This window comes from Rhynchophorus ferrugineus, unplaced genomic scaffold, assembly GCF_030347505.1.
Source record: "Rhynchophorus ferrugineus isolate W39M unplaced genomic scaffold, kcgeb_rfMv2 rfM1, whole genome shotgun sequence".
In the NCBI taxonomy this organism is placed as follows: Eukaryota; Metazoa; Arthropoda; class Insecta; order Coleoptera; family Curculionidae; genus Rhynchophorus; species Rhynchophorus ferrugineus.
The window spans coordinates 71,989,470-72,009,169 of NW_027472580.1; the positions used below are offsets into that span (position 1 = coordinate 71,989,470).

The following is a 19,700-nucleotide window of genomic DNA, read 5'->3' on the forward strand; positions in this document are numbered from 1 at the left end:
GCTTTTAAGTCTGATTTAGTTTTCTCAAAGAAGGAAATAATTGTTAATAGTGTTATTGTTAATGACAGTTACTTATTTAAAATAAACGTTCTGAAATTATGTATCAATCTTTCTATTCACAGTAATTGTACTTTAGCCCCCATATTTACATTAAAAAGTATTTTTTGATAAATCCACAGATATTGACTGAAATTTATTGATAGGTATTACGGTATTTCTATTCAAGTCCAGTTTTCAAGTAACTTTCAAGGTCTTGTCATTTAAAAAATCCACAAAATTTATAAATTATTGTAATATATATTTTAGGTTTATCCATATCATTTCTATCGTATTATTATTACATATTTTATTACGAACTAAACATGCTACATATTACATTTTTGTTAACTAAAAACTGCGAGCTTTGTTCGCACCGCAGTTTTACATGTTTTATTCACATCTTCATTATTTTTTTTATATAATTTTCATAGTTTTTGAAATAGGCATGACAAAAATGTTAATTTCTTATTATAAAATTAATCATAATGATATAACAATTTCAAAAGTCAAACTGCATATTCAAATTGTTCAAAAAATGTTCAGATATTGTTTGAGTTTTTAAATAAAAACATTTGTTGTATATAGGAAAATCACCAAAACACGTATTCTGTGATGTTTGTATGTATGATTGTAAATAATAGGTGATGGGTATGTTATCCCCTTTTAGAGTTGGCAACAATTTACACCACCAGTCACTGACCCACCAAAGCCTCTCCTACAACTAGATGGGGTGCCACCCAGCAAGGATGCTTTAAATTTTCCCAAAAATTAATAGAAACCTAGTTGTAGATTTACATTATACCAGAAACAGAGTTCTGTAAGTAATGTGTACATATTTGTATATACATATTAATTTTAGAATAATATTAAATTGATTAAGTTTAAGACAAATAACTGAATTTTGTTTCTAAAATTACAAAATATAAATAAAGAAACAACAGTTCAGCTATTTTTTATTAATGCATGCCTAATGTGATGGTATCAGATAGAAAATGTATTTAGGATTTTTTATCTACAATTAAATGTAAAATAATTATTGGCATCAGTGTGCAACAATCTCTGTAACAGTAAAAACATATTGAGAGATTAATATGAGGACATACACTACAAGAGTGAAATATGTTAACGAAAATATTATTATATTAAAACAATACATTTTTTGATGTTAAATTTGCACTAATAACACTAATAGTTAATACTCCTGATTTTGATGATCTGATGAAAAATATTAATAGTAATATGGTAAGCTCTCTTCAGAGCATTATTTAAAAAAATAAAAAATAAATTAAGTAAGGAAACCTGGTCCATTATTTTTAACTAAATAGAATTGTCCCTTGGTTAAATCTCTTATTTTCTTTTTTCTCAACTTTGTTATACTGTTCACATTACTAATCTACAAAAATTCATACAATTTTTTCTAAAATAATCAAAATTAAATACTGAAACCATTGAATAGCAAAAATGTTTCGGCACAGAATTACTATTTTAAATTAAATTTCTAGTGTTAACAAATCAGGAACCAAAAATACTTAGTTTCGAGAAAACATTAGTCAAATTATAAATTATTTGCCACCGTATTCGCCAGATTTATCTCTTAGTGATGATTAATGAAGAGTATTTGTTCCTAGACCAATTAGGCAACTTCAGCTATCTTTTGATTATTATTGTTCAAATGAAGGAATTCCACCGAAAAGAAATGCCTACATTGATAGGATATTTTCACATTAGATTATGACAAAATTATTGGTATAAAAACATCGAAGACGTATCGGACTCTTTGTATTTAAATTATTACATTAATACAAAAATACGAATTGTTTAATTATGAAAATATTTTCCATCTTTCTGACAACATGGTGATTGAGAATCAAAGGAACCATATTGGTATGGCAGCGATCTAATCATCGATCCATTTTTGCGCTTCATCAGCAGTTCAAAACCGTGTGCCAATCAAGCCATGTTGATATATGCTGGGTGCGGAAGGACTTCCCATTCGAGCTACAACAGTGTATCCTTCAAAAGATTTCCTAGACGTTTGCGATTATCTTAGTTATTTCACTGTTCATCGTCAGTCATGATATATAGTCACTAAAACCATACTTTGGGAGATATAGGGTATTTAGTATTTTAAGTTCACACCACTAAAAGTTCTTACTGGCACACGAGCTCGAATTTAATCCGCAATAAATAATGTTGTAGCTTGTAAGGTAACTGCTGTGATGTTGTTTCAACGTGCAATAACAATGCAATTATAATAACAGTAAAATACGTTAAATAATCAGACAACAGAAAGAAAATGAGAGACTCTTTGAGAGAAATATATCCACCATTCCACTTTAAATATTCTTAAGTAAATATGAGAAAATAATTAAATGTAAAAAAATGTTAAATATTAAACGTAGCCTTTGCTGATACATTATAGCAATAAGTGAAAAATTAATTATTTATAAGATTGAAAATTGTATTTTGTGTATTGAAAGTTGTCTAAGAAAAGTATTTTAAAGAACCAGTCAAGCCATTGACTTACAAAATAGTGCTTCTATATAATACTTACTAAATAATAAAATTAATGCTTCTGAAATTAAAATTTCACAAACAATCGTGATACCTCTTGCATGGATACTTACTATCATCGATTTTATATAAGAAATGCAAAAGTTGTATGCTGAGAGAAAAATAATTTCTAAAAAAATACATTGTCTTGAACTCAGTAAGAGAATATAAGATTAAATTAATATTTCATTATAATTTTTAAAACATAAAAAGCATGCCATCGAATTATATTTTAAACTTTTGTAAAATGTATGTACGTATTTCAGCGAAAGGATAGCCATTATTATAGACATCCAGCTCAACTCAGTTTCAACAGAGGACAGTTTGGACCGCCCCACCAACAGCCCATCGCCCAAGAAAGTGGTATTTTTTCGACAATAACAAACGGTCTCTCTAGCGTCTTCAATTATTTCGGTTAAATCTGTATAGTGATATAGCATAATTAAATATACACAATTGTTAGGAAAATAAGGGTTAGTACCAAGTGTTCATTAAACCTTATACCTGCCTAGTTCACGAAGCATTCTTTCGACGTATAAAGTTCTTAGCTGTCGAAATTTTGGATCTCATTTTTTTCCCAATATATTATACCTTAGGAGTTATGCCGAATCGCAATTAAACATCCTGTAGATAAATCTGAATAATCACGAGACATATCTAGAAATACAAATAAGACGGACTGACTTTATTTTTAATTTGAATTTCTATAATGCCGTATAGAAATAGGATTTCTATTCAGTTATGAATCAGTCATGTAAAATCATGATACTATAATTCTCGTTCTTTCAAAAATTGTTTTAGACATTATTTTTATTGTAATTTATTTTATTGATTAGAAATAAATATATTAGCATAATTATTGTATTTTTAATTATCATCGTTATGGGAGAGTATCACTACTCAAGTAACATAAATCTATAGCAATTTAATACCTTTTAGTAAATATTATTAAGTTGTACAATTAAGCGTTGTAGAATATATTTTTTTTTATTATTACTCTTCGTGAGTCCACAATCTGCCCTATTGGCAATAAGTATTTCTTCTGTTTATATTATATATACATGGCATGTAGAAAATCACTTCATTAAGCAATCTTCTGTATAAAATATTATCTTAATTAATTAGTCTTATTCTAATGCATATTCTAAACTCTACATATGTCCAGTAATCAGATCAGGTGGTGTTAAACGTTTTAGTCTACGCACTTCACTATCACGTCGCATATTTAGCTGATTAGCGAGTACATTGGGATGCACTGACACTCTTTCGAAGTACTTCACACAAACACGTTGGATTACGCTCGTTATAGGTTCTAGAGGAATATCGCGTTGTATCACTTTATTTGAAATATAGTACGGAGCATCAACAATGGCACGCAACACCTTATTTTGGAACCGTTGAATGATGGATATATTAGATTTGCTAGCGGTACCTCATAGTTGAATTCCATATGTCCAAATGGGCTTGAGTATAGACTCATACAGCAATACCTTGTTATCTAATGATAACTTGGATTTGCGCCCAATGAGCCAATACATTTGATATAATTTTAGTCCTAGTTGTTTCCGTTTAGAGAGTATGTGCTTCTTCCAGGTTAGGCGTCGATCTAAATGCATACCAAGATATTTAACATGGTCTGCTTGGGGGAGTTGACGATGATTGATATTTACTGGTGGACATGTTCTTCTACGCAGGGTAAACGTTATATGCGTGGATTTTGATTCATTGGCTTTAATGCGCCATGTCTTCAACCATAATTGTATTTGCTCCAGGTGGGTTTGTAGGTTTATTGATGCTGTGACTGGATCTTCATGGGATGCTAAGATTGCTGTATCGTCTGCATATGTTGCCACAGTAGTTATTTTTGTGGTGGGCAGATCAGCCGTATACAGAAGATACAGTACTGGACCCAGTACACTACCTTGCGGAACTCCTGAATATATGGGATTTAATTCGGTATGTTCATCGCCTTGATTTACAATAAAATGTCTGTCAGTGAGATACGATTTTAGTAGCTGATAGTCCGGATGAGGGAGAAGTTTCTTTAGTTTAACCTGCAAGCCCGTATGCCATACTTTGTCAAAAGCCTGAGATATGTCTAGGAAAGCAGCCGAACAATATCTTTTGGCATTTAAGTCAGCGTTTATTTGGTTTACAAGTCTATGCACTTGTTCTATAGTCCCATGCTTATTGCGAAAGCCAAACTGATGTTCTGGAATAATTTTTCTTTTTTCTATTATATAGTTTAGTTTTTTTATGTATAATTTCTCGAAAACTTTCGAGATTATTGGTAATAAACTTATAGGTCGGTAGGAGGTCACATCTTCTGGTATTTTTCCTGGTTTAAGTATCATTAATATTTTAGCTACTTTCCAGATACTAGGGAAGTAATTAATTCGTAGCATAGCATTAAATATATATGTTAATAGTTTTATAGCCTTTTCTGATAGTTCTTTTAAAATTTTGCCAGTAATTAAGTCATAACCAGGAGCTTTTTTAATATTAATCTCTCTCATTATTGTATGTTTAACTTTTTTGACCGTTAATTTCTCGTGCGGTAAATCCATTTGAAATGGCGAATCTAGAAAGCTAGTAATTTTATTTTCGTCATCTTTATGTAGCTGAGACTGGAAAGGTTTAAAAACATTTTTTAAGTGTTTTGAGAAAATATCGGCCTTCTCTTTATTGCTTCTCGCCTAATTATTTTCGCTTGTTTATTAAAACACCTATTAAGGTGGGTTATGCTGCTGGGATCTCTTAAGCTTTTTTGTTGCTTTCCACAACGAATATTCTGTAGCCTCAGTTGATGTCAAGTTTTCTAGGTATTCTTGAATGCCTTGGTTCTGTTCGATTTGGATTAGATCTCTCAGCTCTTTTATGGCCCTATTAAATTTTCTTTTATTCTCTTCAGTCCTTTGCTGTTGCCAATTTCGTCGTAACTTTCTTTTTTCTGCTATCTTTTTCTGTATTGTACATGATATATGTGTATTTTTTCTTGGAAATATTTCACTGTTGGGAGTCGCGGAATATGCTGCCTCCTGTATATTTTTTGTAAGATTTATTGCTGCTATTTCTATATCCATTTCAGTTTGTAACGGTAAGTTTAGAGAGATATTTTGGTCTAAGCTTTCTCTAAATGAGGGCCAGTTAGTTCTATTATTGCACAGAGAAGGGGGTTTATCTTTGATGGTAATTTTTGACGAAATTGTTACTATTTTTGGTAAATGATCAGAAGACAGATCGAAACATGATTCTGCCTGACACTTTTTTGGATCAATATTTTTTGTAATACAGAAATCTATTGTATCTGGTTTTTTATTTCTGTCTGAAGGCCAATATGTTGGTTCACCAGTAGAGATATGTTGTAAGTTATCTATCCTTATGGCTTTGAGCAGTTCTCTACCTTTTGAGGTTATTATTCTTGAACCCCACATTAAATGTTTTGCATTATAATCCCCTCCTGCTATAAATCTATTACCTAGCGTACGGAAGAATTCTTGAAATTGTTCTGCCTTGTTGTTATGTTTGGGTGGGCAATAAATCGCAGAAATTGTTAATGGTCCATGGGCTTCCTCTATGGTTATACTGGTGGCTTGCAGGTAGTCTTTGCGGAATTTTTCTTTTTCGAAATGCTTTATATCATCTCGAATTATTATGGCTGTACCTCCATGTGCTTTATCATCAGGGTGATTTGTATGATAAAGCTTATATTTAGGAACTTTCAAATAATTTTTGTCCGTAAAGTGTGTTTCGGAAACCATCATAACGTCAATATTTTGTTCAATTAAGAACATTTTTAGTTCCCTGGCGTGTTGTTGGAGCCCATTGGCATTCCAGACGGCGATTTTGTAGCTATTGGTTTCAGGCATTAGGCAAGTTTGCTTACGACGGTTGTGAGTAGACCAAGCATCGTACTCATTTGATCCATTAGTTTGGCCATCATATTTTCTAATCTTGAGATGTTGCTAGTTTCAGTAGGTTGAGATATTGTCTCTCGTTTTTGTACTGAACCATTTTCAACTATTTGGGCATAAGTTATGTCTGGTTGACTTGTTCTGGTGGGTAGATTGGCAGTAGTGGATTGTTTTTGTTGATGCCTTTTTTCCCTTAAGGCAGGATAGAGTTTCTGCTGTAGTTTCTTGTGAACTGCGCAACCCTTGTAGTTCGCTGGATGATTTCCGTTACAGTTAACACATTTCACTTTTTCATCGCGAACTTTACGAGTACAATCTCCTGTCTTATGTTCTCCTGCACATTTTACGCATCTATATGATTTGCGACAGTAAGTCTTTGTGTGCCCGTGCGCTTGACACCTTGTGCATTGTGGTATAATTCTTTTTATATGTGGTGGTTCGCATTTAATAATATTATTTTCCAATTTGGTGATTTCATACACCGCCTTATTGTTTCCATTAGGTTTTATGTCTATATAAAACATAGGCAGAGGTTTTTTTGTCGTGTGATGTCGTATATTGTGAATATTTACGACCTCGTGGCCTTTTTCAGCTAGTGCTACCTTGATGGTGTTAAAGTCCGTCCCGTGATGTAATCCTTTTAATACGAATTTAAATGTTCTCTCGGATTTTGGCCTGAATGTATGGTATTGGGTGTTTCTTTCATCTAATTCTTTTATAAGAACTTTAAAGTGATCCGCTTCGAACAATTGGATTTTAATTGTTTCATAGCTCACTGTTTTAATTGTGTAGTTCGTAGTAATGGTTTTCAATAAATCATGGATGTTTTTTATTATTCCTACCTTATAGACTGTTATTGGTGGTGGTTTGGGAACAACTTTTTCAGGGCTTGGTTGTATGTTCTCTTCAATTTCTTCCGACAGGTTGCTAAAACTGTTTTTTGTCTCTATCGGTTTCTGCAACCAATAGTCACTGATTCTTGTTTGTTTCCTCGCGATTTCTTCTTCTGGACTTCTCAATCGTTTTTTGTTAATGACTGTAGTCCATTCTGATGGTGGAGTTTGCGTTATTGCTGTTTGTTCTAATCTTATATCAAAGTGTGCAGGTGATTTGGTTGAATCGCTATGGTTTGCCATTTTTTAATTTTTATTATTTTATTTAATTTACTTCCAGAGGATAAAAAAGTAAAATAAATACATTGTTTATTTCACGCACTTCATTTTTCACTTACGTTATTTTAGCACTAGTTTTTTACTATAAATACTATAAATGAATTTCAAAAGAACTGTTGTAAAATAAGATGAAATTATTTTAAACACTAATAAAAATGAGATGCAGTCCTTTTGTCTGGTCACGTAAACACGTATTCACTACACTTTAGGTCCACTGAGAGACGGATAGCCGCATCTGTTATGCGTTTTTAACACTCAATTAAATAACCGTAATAAAATACTGGGTTTTTTTAAAGAAAGGTATCTTTTTACAGCTTGGACCGTATTGAAAATACGTCTTCACCCTACGAAGGTTGGAACTAAACTGTTGTAGAATATACAAAAAAATATGTAACTGGAATTAAATCGCCATCTTAACCATCTTGAAACTATATTTATCTTAAAACTGTTAATAGGTCAATTGAAAAGTCCCCAGCCTACCATAATAAAACACATTTTTTTCAGCGAAATTAGTTTTTTTTTATTCAACATAATTCCCTTCAAGGGTGATACACTGATTATAGCTACCCTCCAACTTTTCGGTGCCATTTTTGTAGTACGATTTGTCCTTTGCTTCAAAATAGGCCTTAGTTTCGGCTATCACCTCTTCATTCGACGAAAATGTCTCCCCAACGAGCATTATTTTGAGATCTGAGATGGCGTCCTTGCCAGCCGACTGTTGCGTTTTCCCAAGCTTTGGAGCGAGTTCATCGTGTGCACTCTGACTGTCGATTGTATTTCGGAGTGAAATGATGGAGCCATGTTTCATCCATTGTCACATATCGACGCAAAAACTCAGGTTTATTACGCATGATCATATTCAAACACTGCTCTGAATCATCCACTCATTGTTGTTTTTGGTCAAAGTGAGCTCGCGCGGCACTGTTCACAGAGGTTTCTCAAACCTAAATATTCGTGAATGATATGATGTACACGTTCAGTTGATATCTTTAAATTGTCTGCTATTTCATTTAATTTCAATTTACGGTCATTCAAAATCATTTCGTGGATTTTTTTAATGTTTTCGTCGGTAACAACCTCTTTTGGGCGTCCACTGCGTTCACCGTCTTCGGTGCTCATTTCATCACGTCTAAACTTAGCATACCAATCCTTGATGGTTGATTTTCCTGGGGAAGTATCCGGAAACTCGGCATCAAGCCAAGTTTTCGCTACAACTGTATTTTTCTCTTCAAAAAGCAATATTTTATCAACACGCGAAATTCCTTTTTATACATTTTTTTTCACAATAACAAAAGTTGTTTAATTCAAAATGCTATAATTCACAAACTAAAAAAAATTACTGATTTGATTATGATTGATAAATAATAATTATTAATGTTTTATTTACTCTTTTTTCATTTCAATGGCTATATGCTGTATGCAAGCTGATCTGGACTGAGCCATCTGATAAACAGTTTCTGCTTCTAGGCGAGTTTTTTATATTGTTCGATTTTGAAAATAATAAGTGTAAAGCTTTAAGCAGACAAGCATATTGCCAAGTAATGAAACTGATATAGTTCGATGCGTTTGTAATTAAATTTCACGTTCCTACTTTGGTATAAGTATCTATACTTATATTTCCCAATATGCTTTTTATTTTATTTAATTCTAATTATGTATTTGTAAAATATGTCGACTCCTGCTAGAGAAGTATCTATGAAAATTATAAAAATAAAACTTCAAGGATCTCACGAAGAAACAAACGGAGAAGAACGGGAAGTATTTAGATCAAATCGATGTTATGTAGTTCTAAACGTGAAATTTGTATCAAAAACGGTCCATGCAGATTAGCTCGATTCACCCTTGGTGCTGCAGACAAAAGGGAGGCGAACAGAGCATGCAAGGAGGTAAAGGTGGCTGTCTCGACCTGGCAAGCGATTAAATGGAACTCATTTCTCGCGGACCAAAGACTGGATAGGCCCCCTTCCTTCTGGCGTGTCTCTAAATGCCTCGTGTGGAAGACGCACAATATCATCCCGCCCCCCGAAGTCAGCGGTTACAGAAAATTTCGCAGTCACTGACCAGGAAAAAGTCGAGCTCCTTGGCAGTCGGAAAAAGTCGGTTTTCTGGACCTAACCAAAGCCTTCGACAAGGTCTGGCACGACGTACCTAACCGCTCTCATCAAGTCCTATCTATCGGACAGATCTTTCTAGGTTAAGATCAGGAAAACACTTTCCAGTCGAAAACAAATCGATGGTGGCGTAACTCAAGGTTCTCCGCTGGCCCCAGCCTTATTTAACCTCTCTATTTCAGATCTGTTGAGAAAAGAGCACATTGACGTCGCGTTTTACGCTGACGACACTGTTTTCTTCACGGCCGCTAAGTTCGAAGTTATAATTAATGAACGTTTACAGAAGCAGTTCGATCATGTGGTCAAGTGGTTCAAATTCTTGAGGTTGTAATTCAGGAGGTTGCGTTACGCACTTGGCGTCTTGCAACTCAAGATCGAGACCGCAACTATGTTGCTAGAAAAATTGGAAAAAATTGTAGATTAAATGAATGTCTAGTCAAGGAAAGCAAATAAAAAAAATTAATACTTGGATTATAAAATATAATTTTTAACGTATGTTTGGTTACCCATGGTTAAGTATTGATTATATTTGGTTGTCTCTATTTTATACAATCAAATATATTTATTTCTATAATTTCATTTATTTTTAGATTAAATAAATAAATAATATTTACAGTATAATTATCATCCGATAACTTAAATAAAATACTCGTGATTATAATGGAAATGTAAATCAATTTTGAAATATTTAAAATCAGGCGATATTTACGTTATATTTAAAATAAATATTATGTCAGGCACGATTGTGAACAATAATAATTACAGGATAAAAATATTTTATTTACAATAGCTCTTATAATTTTAAAAACTTACTTAATACACAAAATTAAATAACGTATCGTTTATTATTCCATATCTTATACATTTATACACAAAATAATTTTTTTTAAATATTGATTCAAAGTTACAGTTTCATTGAACTCCATTTCTAATAAAAAGTAGTAATATTCTTGGTATGCTACACTTTCCTCATAAATATGTATTAACGTAAATTGCTTGATAACAGCCTGTTTTAAAAATAATTCTCTATTAAATTGTGTTTATATTTAAATATTTTGGTGTTATTAAAATTGACTTCCGCAATGTTTTGGCAAATCAATTGCGTAACGCTAACATTATTTATTTAAGACTATATATCTAACATATTATTGGATTATTTGATATTTAAATTATTTTTCTTTTGATATTTTTTTATATATTATACAAATAATGCATTATTTTCCATTAACCTAATATTTATCATATGTTTGACATCCATGTTGGTAGTGGATGTGTTTAATAAAATTATAATCTAATCGTTTCTTTATATAAAACTTAATTTATTATTTTAAATATCTCATAACCAAGACTCCGCTCCTCAGCGTTTCTTAACCTCTAAAAAGACATTTATTTACGGCATTGAACATTTAATTTAAAAGAGTTAATTTTTTTAAATATGTATGACTATCGATTTTTTTTCTTTACCTTCCCTCTACATTGATTATTCCCTTTTTTATAAATTGTGTATTAAATATTATTATGAGATATTTGCAGGTTATGTATAGTTTTCCTGTGTCTATTTTTAACAGCTAATACGATGTATAATCTGCAAATTGTATCAATTGCAATTGCCCTAATTGCAATTAGTCGTTATTAATATTAATACTTCATTCCTCTTTACATTATCTAATCTTCCTTGGCAATATTAACTATTTATGAAGTTGTTTGCGAAGCGATGCTATCTAACACCTTGTATGCATATCATTATTATTCGCTTTAACATTTTATATTTATCTGTTTCGATTTGTGGACTTTTTTGAGTATTCTACGGACTTAGTTTAATTCAAAAACAATGATCGTCACTGTTTTTACATGTAATCTGCATCGTTAAATGGCACTCACAGAAGGTCTGAAAAATGATTTATATCAAATTAGACATCCCTTTCCCAAATTACAAAGAATTGTCAGAAGAACGATGGGCTAAGAAACAAATACATTTTAATCCTAAATTATTTTCATATGTAGATTACGCATACGATTTAATTAATGTTAATTATCGACTACAATTGTAATTCGTAAGGAAATCTGTATATTAATAGTTTTTGTGAATTTATGAAGTATTCTTTTGATGAGCTAAAATATGTTTTGTAAATAAATGAAAACAACTTTTAATAGAAATTTTTCTTGTTCAATAAATAATTAAAAAGTTTGTTTTTTAACCATATAATCGATACCATATCAAGATATAGAATAGATTCATAATACTTGTCAAGAAACAATTAACTTTGTTCTATTCATAACAGAAAAAAATGTATAATTGTAATTTAGGGCTTTACCTACAGCTGAATAAAATAACATACATTAATTAAAAATAATTAAAAACTTAATCTCTCATAATAGAAGTCTATAATATAAAAAATAGTTTAAATTGTAAGATTTTAAAGCATAAAATACTTTAATAGAGATTTCAAAAATAAAATCTACCAGAATTTTCAAATAACCCAATAATAAATTACAGGGAACATAAACTTTCAGTTAAGTTAGGTTTACTTATATTAATTATAGCAATTAAAAAATACGAGGGTTGTATCACAATTGTTAAAGTGTGAGATAATAACTTTTTTAAAGTAAACATTTTGGTAATCGTAGATTTTTTGTTGCATAGATTGCAGTACCAAGTGCATAGGTTAATTTAATGAAACACCAAGCGAATGACAATTCTCTTTGAAGAAATCGCTGAAACAAATACATTGGGGAGATGATGAAGACAAAAAGTTAACAAGCATTTTTTTCAAACTCTTGAAATGTCGCAGTAGTAAGTGTCGAAGTAAAATTGAAAAAGAGAAAGCACTGGACCAATATGAAATAGGACAGAAGGAAACTGAGATATTATTGAAAATGTACAATACAGTATAAGAAGAAGAACTAACCCCGCAGGATTAGAAAATGCACTTATTATACCTATACATAAAAAGGGATTACTATGCCGTGTATAGCTATGAAAATTTTTGGACAAATAACAGAAAGTAGTTCGAAGTCAACAATAGATACGACACCAACATAATCATAAAGCAGATTCCAAAAAGAAAAATATAAAACAAATAGTAAAAAGTACAATAACAAAAAACAGATATAACTAGCATTTATAGGAATTCATAATTCATCAAAAAATTTTTTTGATGAATTATGTATTCAAGTAAAAAAAGTATTTAACAGAATAAGAAGATGAATATTGTGGCTTATACTGGGACAATAAGGTGTAAATGATAAAATAACTAATTCAAAAAAGATATATAACTTCTTTACAATTACAGATAATAAAAATTAGAACAGACACCTTCAGAACTCAAGCATAAAACACTAAGAAGATGAAATAGGCACTAACAGAATAAAATGATGCTGAACAAAAGCAACAAAAAAGTTGTGGCGATATGAGGGCGAAAATAAAAATAGAATAAGTAAATTAATTAATATCTGGGAATAGATATAGAAAGTAAGGGAAGCCAGAAGGAAATTCGCCATGAACATTTTCGCATTTTCAAACAGACCAAAAATGGAAATATACAAAACAATACGATTGCGAAACATGAGTACTAAAAACAAAAACAAACATCTAAGAAGAGGGAGAAGGCTAACAAGGTTTAGCAGAATGAGAAATATCGAAATAAGAAAAGCGATATATGCAATATACAATGAAAATATCAAAAGATATCATTAGAAGAGTATCAAGAAAGGGAGAAACTTAATTGCAAGTGCCACTTCCAGAGTATGAAAGAGACAAAACAAGTTAACATAGACAGCCTAAGGAGTAAGGATCGGAAGGAGAAGGACCAGAGGCTAAGTTAAGTTTAAAACCTGAGATGAAGTATCAGGGAGGTACTGCAGAAAACAAGAAAAATCTCAGACGCAGCAAGAATATTTAGTGGAAGCAAGAATCAGAAGACACCAAATAGAACATTCCCACACCACTAAGTGGTACAAAACGCAAAGGTGTTATACTTTCTCAAAATATATAACGATAGCCGCTAAATTAAGAAAAGATACTTTTTAAAGAACCTATGAGACACCATAATAATAAAGATAATGTTTCGTTCTTCAAATTGACTTACATACTATGCTCAATTTTCGTGGGATGAACCTGAAATTACCAATACTTGTACGTGTAATAAAAATCAAAAGTTCTATACATTTTCAAATAAAAATAATTGATATTAAAAATAATAAATTTGAATATAATTGATTAGAAATATAAAATAACGTACTAATGCTAAAATGCTATTAATTTTAAATCTGAATCATATCACAACCCTCGTATTATAATTATATAAAACGTCTGTTCTTAATATTCGTTAAAACCTTTCAATACCAATTTTCATTAAATTATTTTCAAGTAGATAAACCAAATTATTGAGGATTTAAATGTTATTGTAATATGCATCCGTTGTCTTCTTTTGTATCCTTGTTTTTTACCTTAAACTTGTTTTTCTTTGTCGGTTTCTTGTTGGTTTTGTCTTTCATTGTTTTTGGAGCACTATTGGTGGTATGAATTAAAATAGGTGTTGATATTAACTCGGCTCTAACAACGAGTTTTTGCTTTTCTCTATCTATCCTGGTTAATGAAACGTTAAAATATTTCGCTAGCACTTCCGTAAACGACGAATTGACCTGTAAATTAAACGAAATAGTTAATTAAAAATGATATTTCAATGACAATACATTTTCTCCCGTTTTAGCCGACACGAAGTAATTTGTTAGTTGATGTTCGTGAATGAAATTATTGGTTTTGTCCAGTCTAACTGATCTCTTATGTTCTATATCACCTAAAAAATAATTGATAAAGCTTTTGAGTTAGCTTTTTACTAGTTTACCTACATTTGTTACCAAAAACGGCAATATGACCTCTATAACTTTCTTCATTGTATTCGAAAATTTCACGTATTAATTTTAACCATATTGCTAAGGCGTCGAAGCTTTTACAGTCAGTAATATCATATACTAAGATAATTATCTAAAATAAATTATGATATACAATCAATCGAATAATGTCATTTATTAGGCATGGTATTTAATAATAAAGGTTTGTATAAATAACATACCATAAAAATATATAATGAGATCATAAGAATGATATTATATATCTGCATATCAAGCATAATATAGCATTTCTAATATGGATATTTTGTCAAGATAATTTTCTAATCCGAAATCTTGTTTTGCATACATAACTGGTAAATCGCCGTCAATTGAATAAATTAAATGCGTGTTATTGCAAAAAGAGACCAGCAATAACGTGTAACGCGTTGCAAGAGTTATGAAGGATATAACAGGACAATTGAAAAGTCCCCGGCCTACCATAGTAACTACATTTTTTTGCCAAAATTAGTTTTTTTATTCAACATAATTCCCTTCGAGCGATTCCCTTGATTATAGCAACCCTCCAACTTTTCGATATTATTTTTGTAGAACAATATGTCCTTTGCTTCAAAATAGGCCTCAGTTTCGGCGATCACCTTCGACAAAAATTTCTTCCCAGCGAGCATTCTTTTGAGATCTGAGAACAGGATATAGTCACTAGGGGGCAGATCTAAAGACTACGAGGAAGCAATCCGAAGCCCTATTCACTAACTTGGTGACACGGTGTATGGTCTTGGCCAAGCAGCACTTTCTTTTTCTTCAAATGCCGCCGTTTTTCGGCGATTTCGTCCTTCAAACGGTCCAAAGGTAGTAAATGAAAATTATTCCATGTGCATCCCAAAATACAGACGCCATAACCTTGCCAGCCGACTGTTGCTCCTTGTTGCCAACCGCTTGATCATCTTCAAACACTGCTCCGAATCATCAACTCGTCGTTGTTTTTGGTTCACCGTCTTCGGTGCTCATTTCACCACGTCTAAACTTAGCATACCAATCCTTGATGGTTGATTTTCTTGAGGCAGTGTCCGGAAACTCGGCATCATGCCAAGTTTTTGGCTCTTTATGTTTTCCTTGCAAAAAGCAATATTTTATAAATACGCGATATTCCTTTTTATCCATTTTTTTTACAATAACAAAAGTTGTTTCACTCAAAATGCTATAATTCACAAACTAATGATGCGACAGCTGTCAAATTTATACACGCATCTTGAGGGTTAGGGCTAACTAAAAAACGGATTTAATTATAGTAGCGCCATCTATGTGTTAGGCCGAAAACTTTTCAATTAACCTGTTATTATTATAGCTTGAATGGGAAGTTCTGCCACACCCAGCATATTTATCTGATTGGGAGTTTTATTTTCTAATTACCCCTTATTCAGATATATATATATATATATAGATAGTTAAGAATTGGATGTCAAACTAACATATATTTTTCAACATGGCATTACCATGTTGCTAGAAAGATGGAAAAAGATGGAATCTAATGAAATCAATTGAACAAATTGCAGGACGTATTGTTGCAAAAAAAACTGATCATTTTACACGACAACGCCAAACATAGCTCCTTCTAATTACCACCTGATCAGATCTGTACAGCATAACTTGGCTGGCACATAGTTATGAAATGATGAAGAAATGCAAAATTTCTATGTTTCTATTGCTGCCAAACCAACATCGTTCTTTCGACAATAAATATCGCCATGTTACCAGAAAGAAGAGAAAAATTGAAAAAACTAAAACAGAGAAGTCTAAAAACGAAGTCTGAAACGTCTAATAAGCAGATTTTCTATTGGTATTTAATGATATTGCAATTTATTACTACGCTTACTTTATTTTTTTCGGCATAAATTTCAATAATCTAGTAATAATTTTCAACTGTACCTTTTTGTTGGAATTATTGTTCATTACAAGTTAAGACACATATGAAACCTCAACGTTAACTAGTAGTTCTAACTGGGTAATATATTTTGATAAATAGTTACCCTTTTAGGAAATTGTAATATTATTGATTTGTAGCGACCGATAGCAATACGATAGACAACTGATGTTTTCTTATGAATAACGATCTCATAAAATTAGTGAAAATAAAAACGGACACTTAAAGCCCGAATAAAACGTGACAACATCGTATGACCAACCCTATACCACACTAGACAGTTATATGATTACTTAAATCACAGAACACCCTGAGAAGAACTACGTCCTGTTAAACTATGTTATGTTATATAGCCTCAAATATTCCTGAAGGTCGGTCTGTACTGTGTAGTTCTTCAAGAAGTCATGGAGCCATTCATTCTATAGTACAAGTATGTATTTTGATCCATAATATGTATTGATGAAAATAGAAAGTATCCATTTAAAAAAATGCTGAACAACTAACATAACTGTTAAATTCGACGATTTTGATATTTGTCTACATAAAATAATAATGTTCCTGTTCGTGTTGCTGAGCTATTCAATGATGCGATTTATTGTGGATGCTAATCGTGAAATTTCCAAAATTTAATTTTCGACGTTCGTTATTTTTGTTGTTTCATTTGAGGCGATCGGCTGGCAGCACTTTTAGTACATTTTTAGAAAGTTCTGGTGATATTGCTCTATCCTATACCCATTATCGGTTTTGGATTGAACAATTTAAAAGTGGCGATTTTGATATAATATACAAAGAACTGCCTGCAGAGCGAAAAAAGTTCGAAGACAATAAATTGTTAAACTTAATGGACGAAAATCTAGCTCAAACTCTCAAAAAATTTTCAGATAGCTTAGCAACTGATAAATAAACTATTTCCAGACCTTTACATGGCAATGAAATGTATCTAAAATAAAGAAAACTGGCTACCGCACATATTGATATTTGAAACAGCTTTAACATGGTTTCATTGTTTGCCAGGCAAAAAAATAAAGAGCCATCCACATCGACACCAAAGCAATAGTGGTATAAGTAAAGTAGCCGAGCTAAAAGCCCAATGAATTTGTTACTATAAATACCAACGTCAACCGTAAATTTAAACAACGTATTATTGCAAAAAAAATACTAGCAATATCGAGTATCAGAAGCAAAGTGATCCTCTTACATGACAAGGTTTGGTAACACGTTACAAGACTTGTGCGTACTTACTAGACATAACCGAATTAGATTTTATAATGGATTAAAAAGATTCTGTAAATGACTTCACCACTATATTTGAAACTTAGGCCTACATTACAAGTCTTGAATTATGGAAGAAGGAACTAAAGAGTGAGTAAGACCGATATTCCAATTCCAAAACTAGTCCAGAAATATGTCAAAAAGGTTTTTTAAAATCAAAAGTAATTTTGTTGAAAACTGTCTGAAATTGTTTAAACGGTAAATAACTTGTTTTGTATTCAAGTTTTATTCAAATTAACTTTCTATTCGCAAAAGGTACATCATGTTAGACAAAAAGCAAAACACATTAGAACCAAAATAAAACAACTATACTGGTTAGTCGGAAGATACTCTCAACTTGATCTAAAATAAAAGAGATTAATTTATCAGACAATCATAAAGCCAATTTGGACCTATGGGGTGCAAATATGGGGTTGCACTAAAAATTCAAATCAACTAGTCATCCAACGCTGCCAAAACAAAATTCTTCGATTAATTACCAATGCCTATCGCTACGTAACCAACGAAGAACTGCACGATGACCTGGAAATCAAATGGATTTGCGAAGTTATCCAAGATTTCGCCTTAAAACACGAAAGAAAATTACTAAATCATACTAATGTGGAAGCAATACAACTACTGGACAACGCGCAGGATATCAGAAAATTAAAGCGAACCAAACCATACAAACTTATAAAAAAAGTATACCTTGAGTGTAAATTATAGCTTAAGTTATTATAATTTTATAACTGAGGAATACATATTGATGTATTTATCTCGCACTCGTCTTGCTTGTGAATTAATCCAAGTACAAATGAAATGTAGTAAAAAATTAATTCAAAATTAGGATTGTACTAAGCATACCTAATAAAGATGTTATAAAAAATATTGCAAAATGTATTCCATCAATTAGAAATATAATTAAATACCATACCTAACATATTGAAATCATATTATAAATTAAACATACGTATACCTACATTTACTTGAAACAAGTAGGTTTTGAGCATCTCTGAACTCATTTCCATGCCAGATACATCGGTAAATCTAACTGTAATTTCCTTATGTTCGGATAGAGTTGTTCTGTTAATAAAGAAATCGGCCCCCACAGTAGGGACGTATAATCTGGAGAAGTCATCATAACAATATCGCTTAACCAAATTGGTCTAAAATAAAACACATCTAAAATAAATATTTAATTCTTCCTGACTTTTAAGATTATAGATATTTACTGAATAAATTACACAGTTATTTTATTAGGTATTACAAATTAAAAATTCTAACCGAACTATAACAACAACAACTTAAAGAAACAAAGAAAGAAAATAGAAACTTTAGTATTTACATTATTAATTTCTCATTAGTTTTAAACAAACCACTTAATTAATCAATAACTTATAAACATTGTTTTTCTATACATATGAATAAAATATTTACATTAAAAATCAATCAAATGTATAAAATATCAATGTAATCAATATAGTACAATCAATCAACGTACCTAAGATGCTATAATGTTTTATAATATCCAAAAATAACCAACTAATTAATTATTTCATGCTTCATTTCAGATTGTGTTTTCACAAGAACTAGTCACATTAAAATTAACAGATCAATTGAACAGTCCCTGGCCTGACACATAGATGGCGCTACTAGAATTAAATCGATATGTTTTTTAGTTAGCCCTAACCCTCAAAAGATGCATGTATAAATTTGACAGCTGTCGGATCATTAGTTTGTGAATTATAGCACTTTGAGTAAAGCAACTTTTGTTATTGTGAAAAATATGGATAAAAAGGAATTTCGTGTGTTGAAAAAATATTTCTTTTTGAAGGGAAAAAATACAGTTGAAGAACCAAAAACTTGGCTTGATGTCAAGTTTCCGGAC

The 19,700-nt window shown here is 31.3% G+C and overlaps 2 protein-coding genes across 7 annotated transcripts in view; one reads left to right on the forward strand and one right to left on the reverse strand.

Moving 5' to 3' along the window:
• LOC143189991 (carboxypeptidase D) overlaps positions 1 to 3,448 on the forward strand; it is a 39,767-nt gene extending 36,319 nt beyond the window's left edge. For 2 of the 6 annotated variants that reach the window (XR_013004143.1, XR_013004144.1), the window contains 2 exons: positions 681 to 856; positions 2,859 to 3,448. Coding sequence is in view for 4 of the 6 variants with exons in the window: in XM_076394036.1 (XP_076250151.1) it covers positions 2,859 to 3,011 (153 nt within the window). In the remaining 2 variants the exon portion in view is untranslated. The remainder of the gene's footprint in view (positions 1 to 680; positions 857 to 2,858) is intronic. The other 4 variants (XM_076394061.1, XM_076394052.1, XM_076394036.1 and 1 more) reach the window with 2 other exon arrangements.
• An 8,034-nt stretch (positions 3,449 to 11,482) lies between these two features.
• Positions 11,483 to 19,700, reverse strand: part of LOC143190031 (uncharacterized) — a 28,538-nt gene continuing 20,320 nt past the window's right edge. Inside the window, exons 5-9 of the mRNA XM_076394094.1 lie at positions 18,793 to 18,978; positions 14,641 to 14,776; positions 14,485 to 14,588; positions 14,239 to 14,433; positions 11,483 to 11,677 (exon numbers count right to left, since the gene is read on the reverse strand). Coding sequence (XP_076250209.1) covers positions 11,612 to 11,677; positions 14,239 to 14,433; positions 14,485 to 14,588; positions 14,641 to 14,776; positions 18,793 to 18,978 — 687 coding nt within the window. The 3' untranslated portion in view covers positions 11,483 to 11,611. The remainder of the gene's footprint in view (positions 11,678 to 14,238; positions 14,434 to 14,484; positions 14,589 to 14,640; positions 14,777 to 18,792; positions 18,979 to 19,700) is intronic.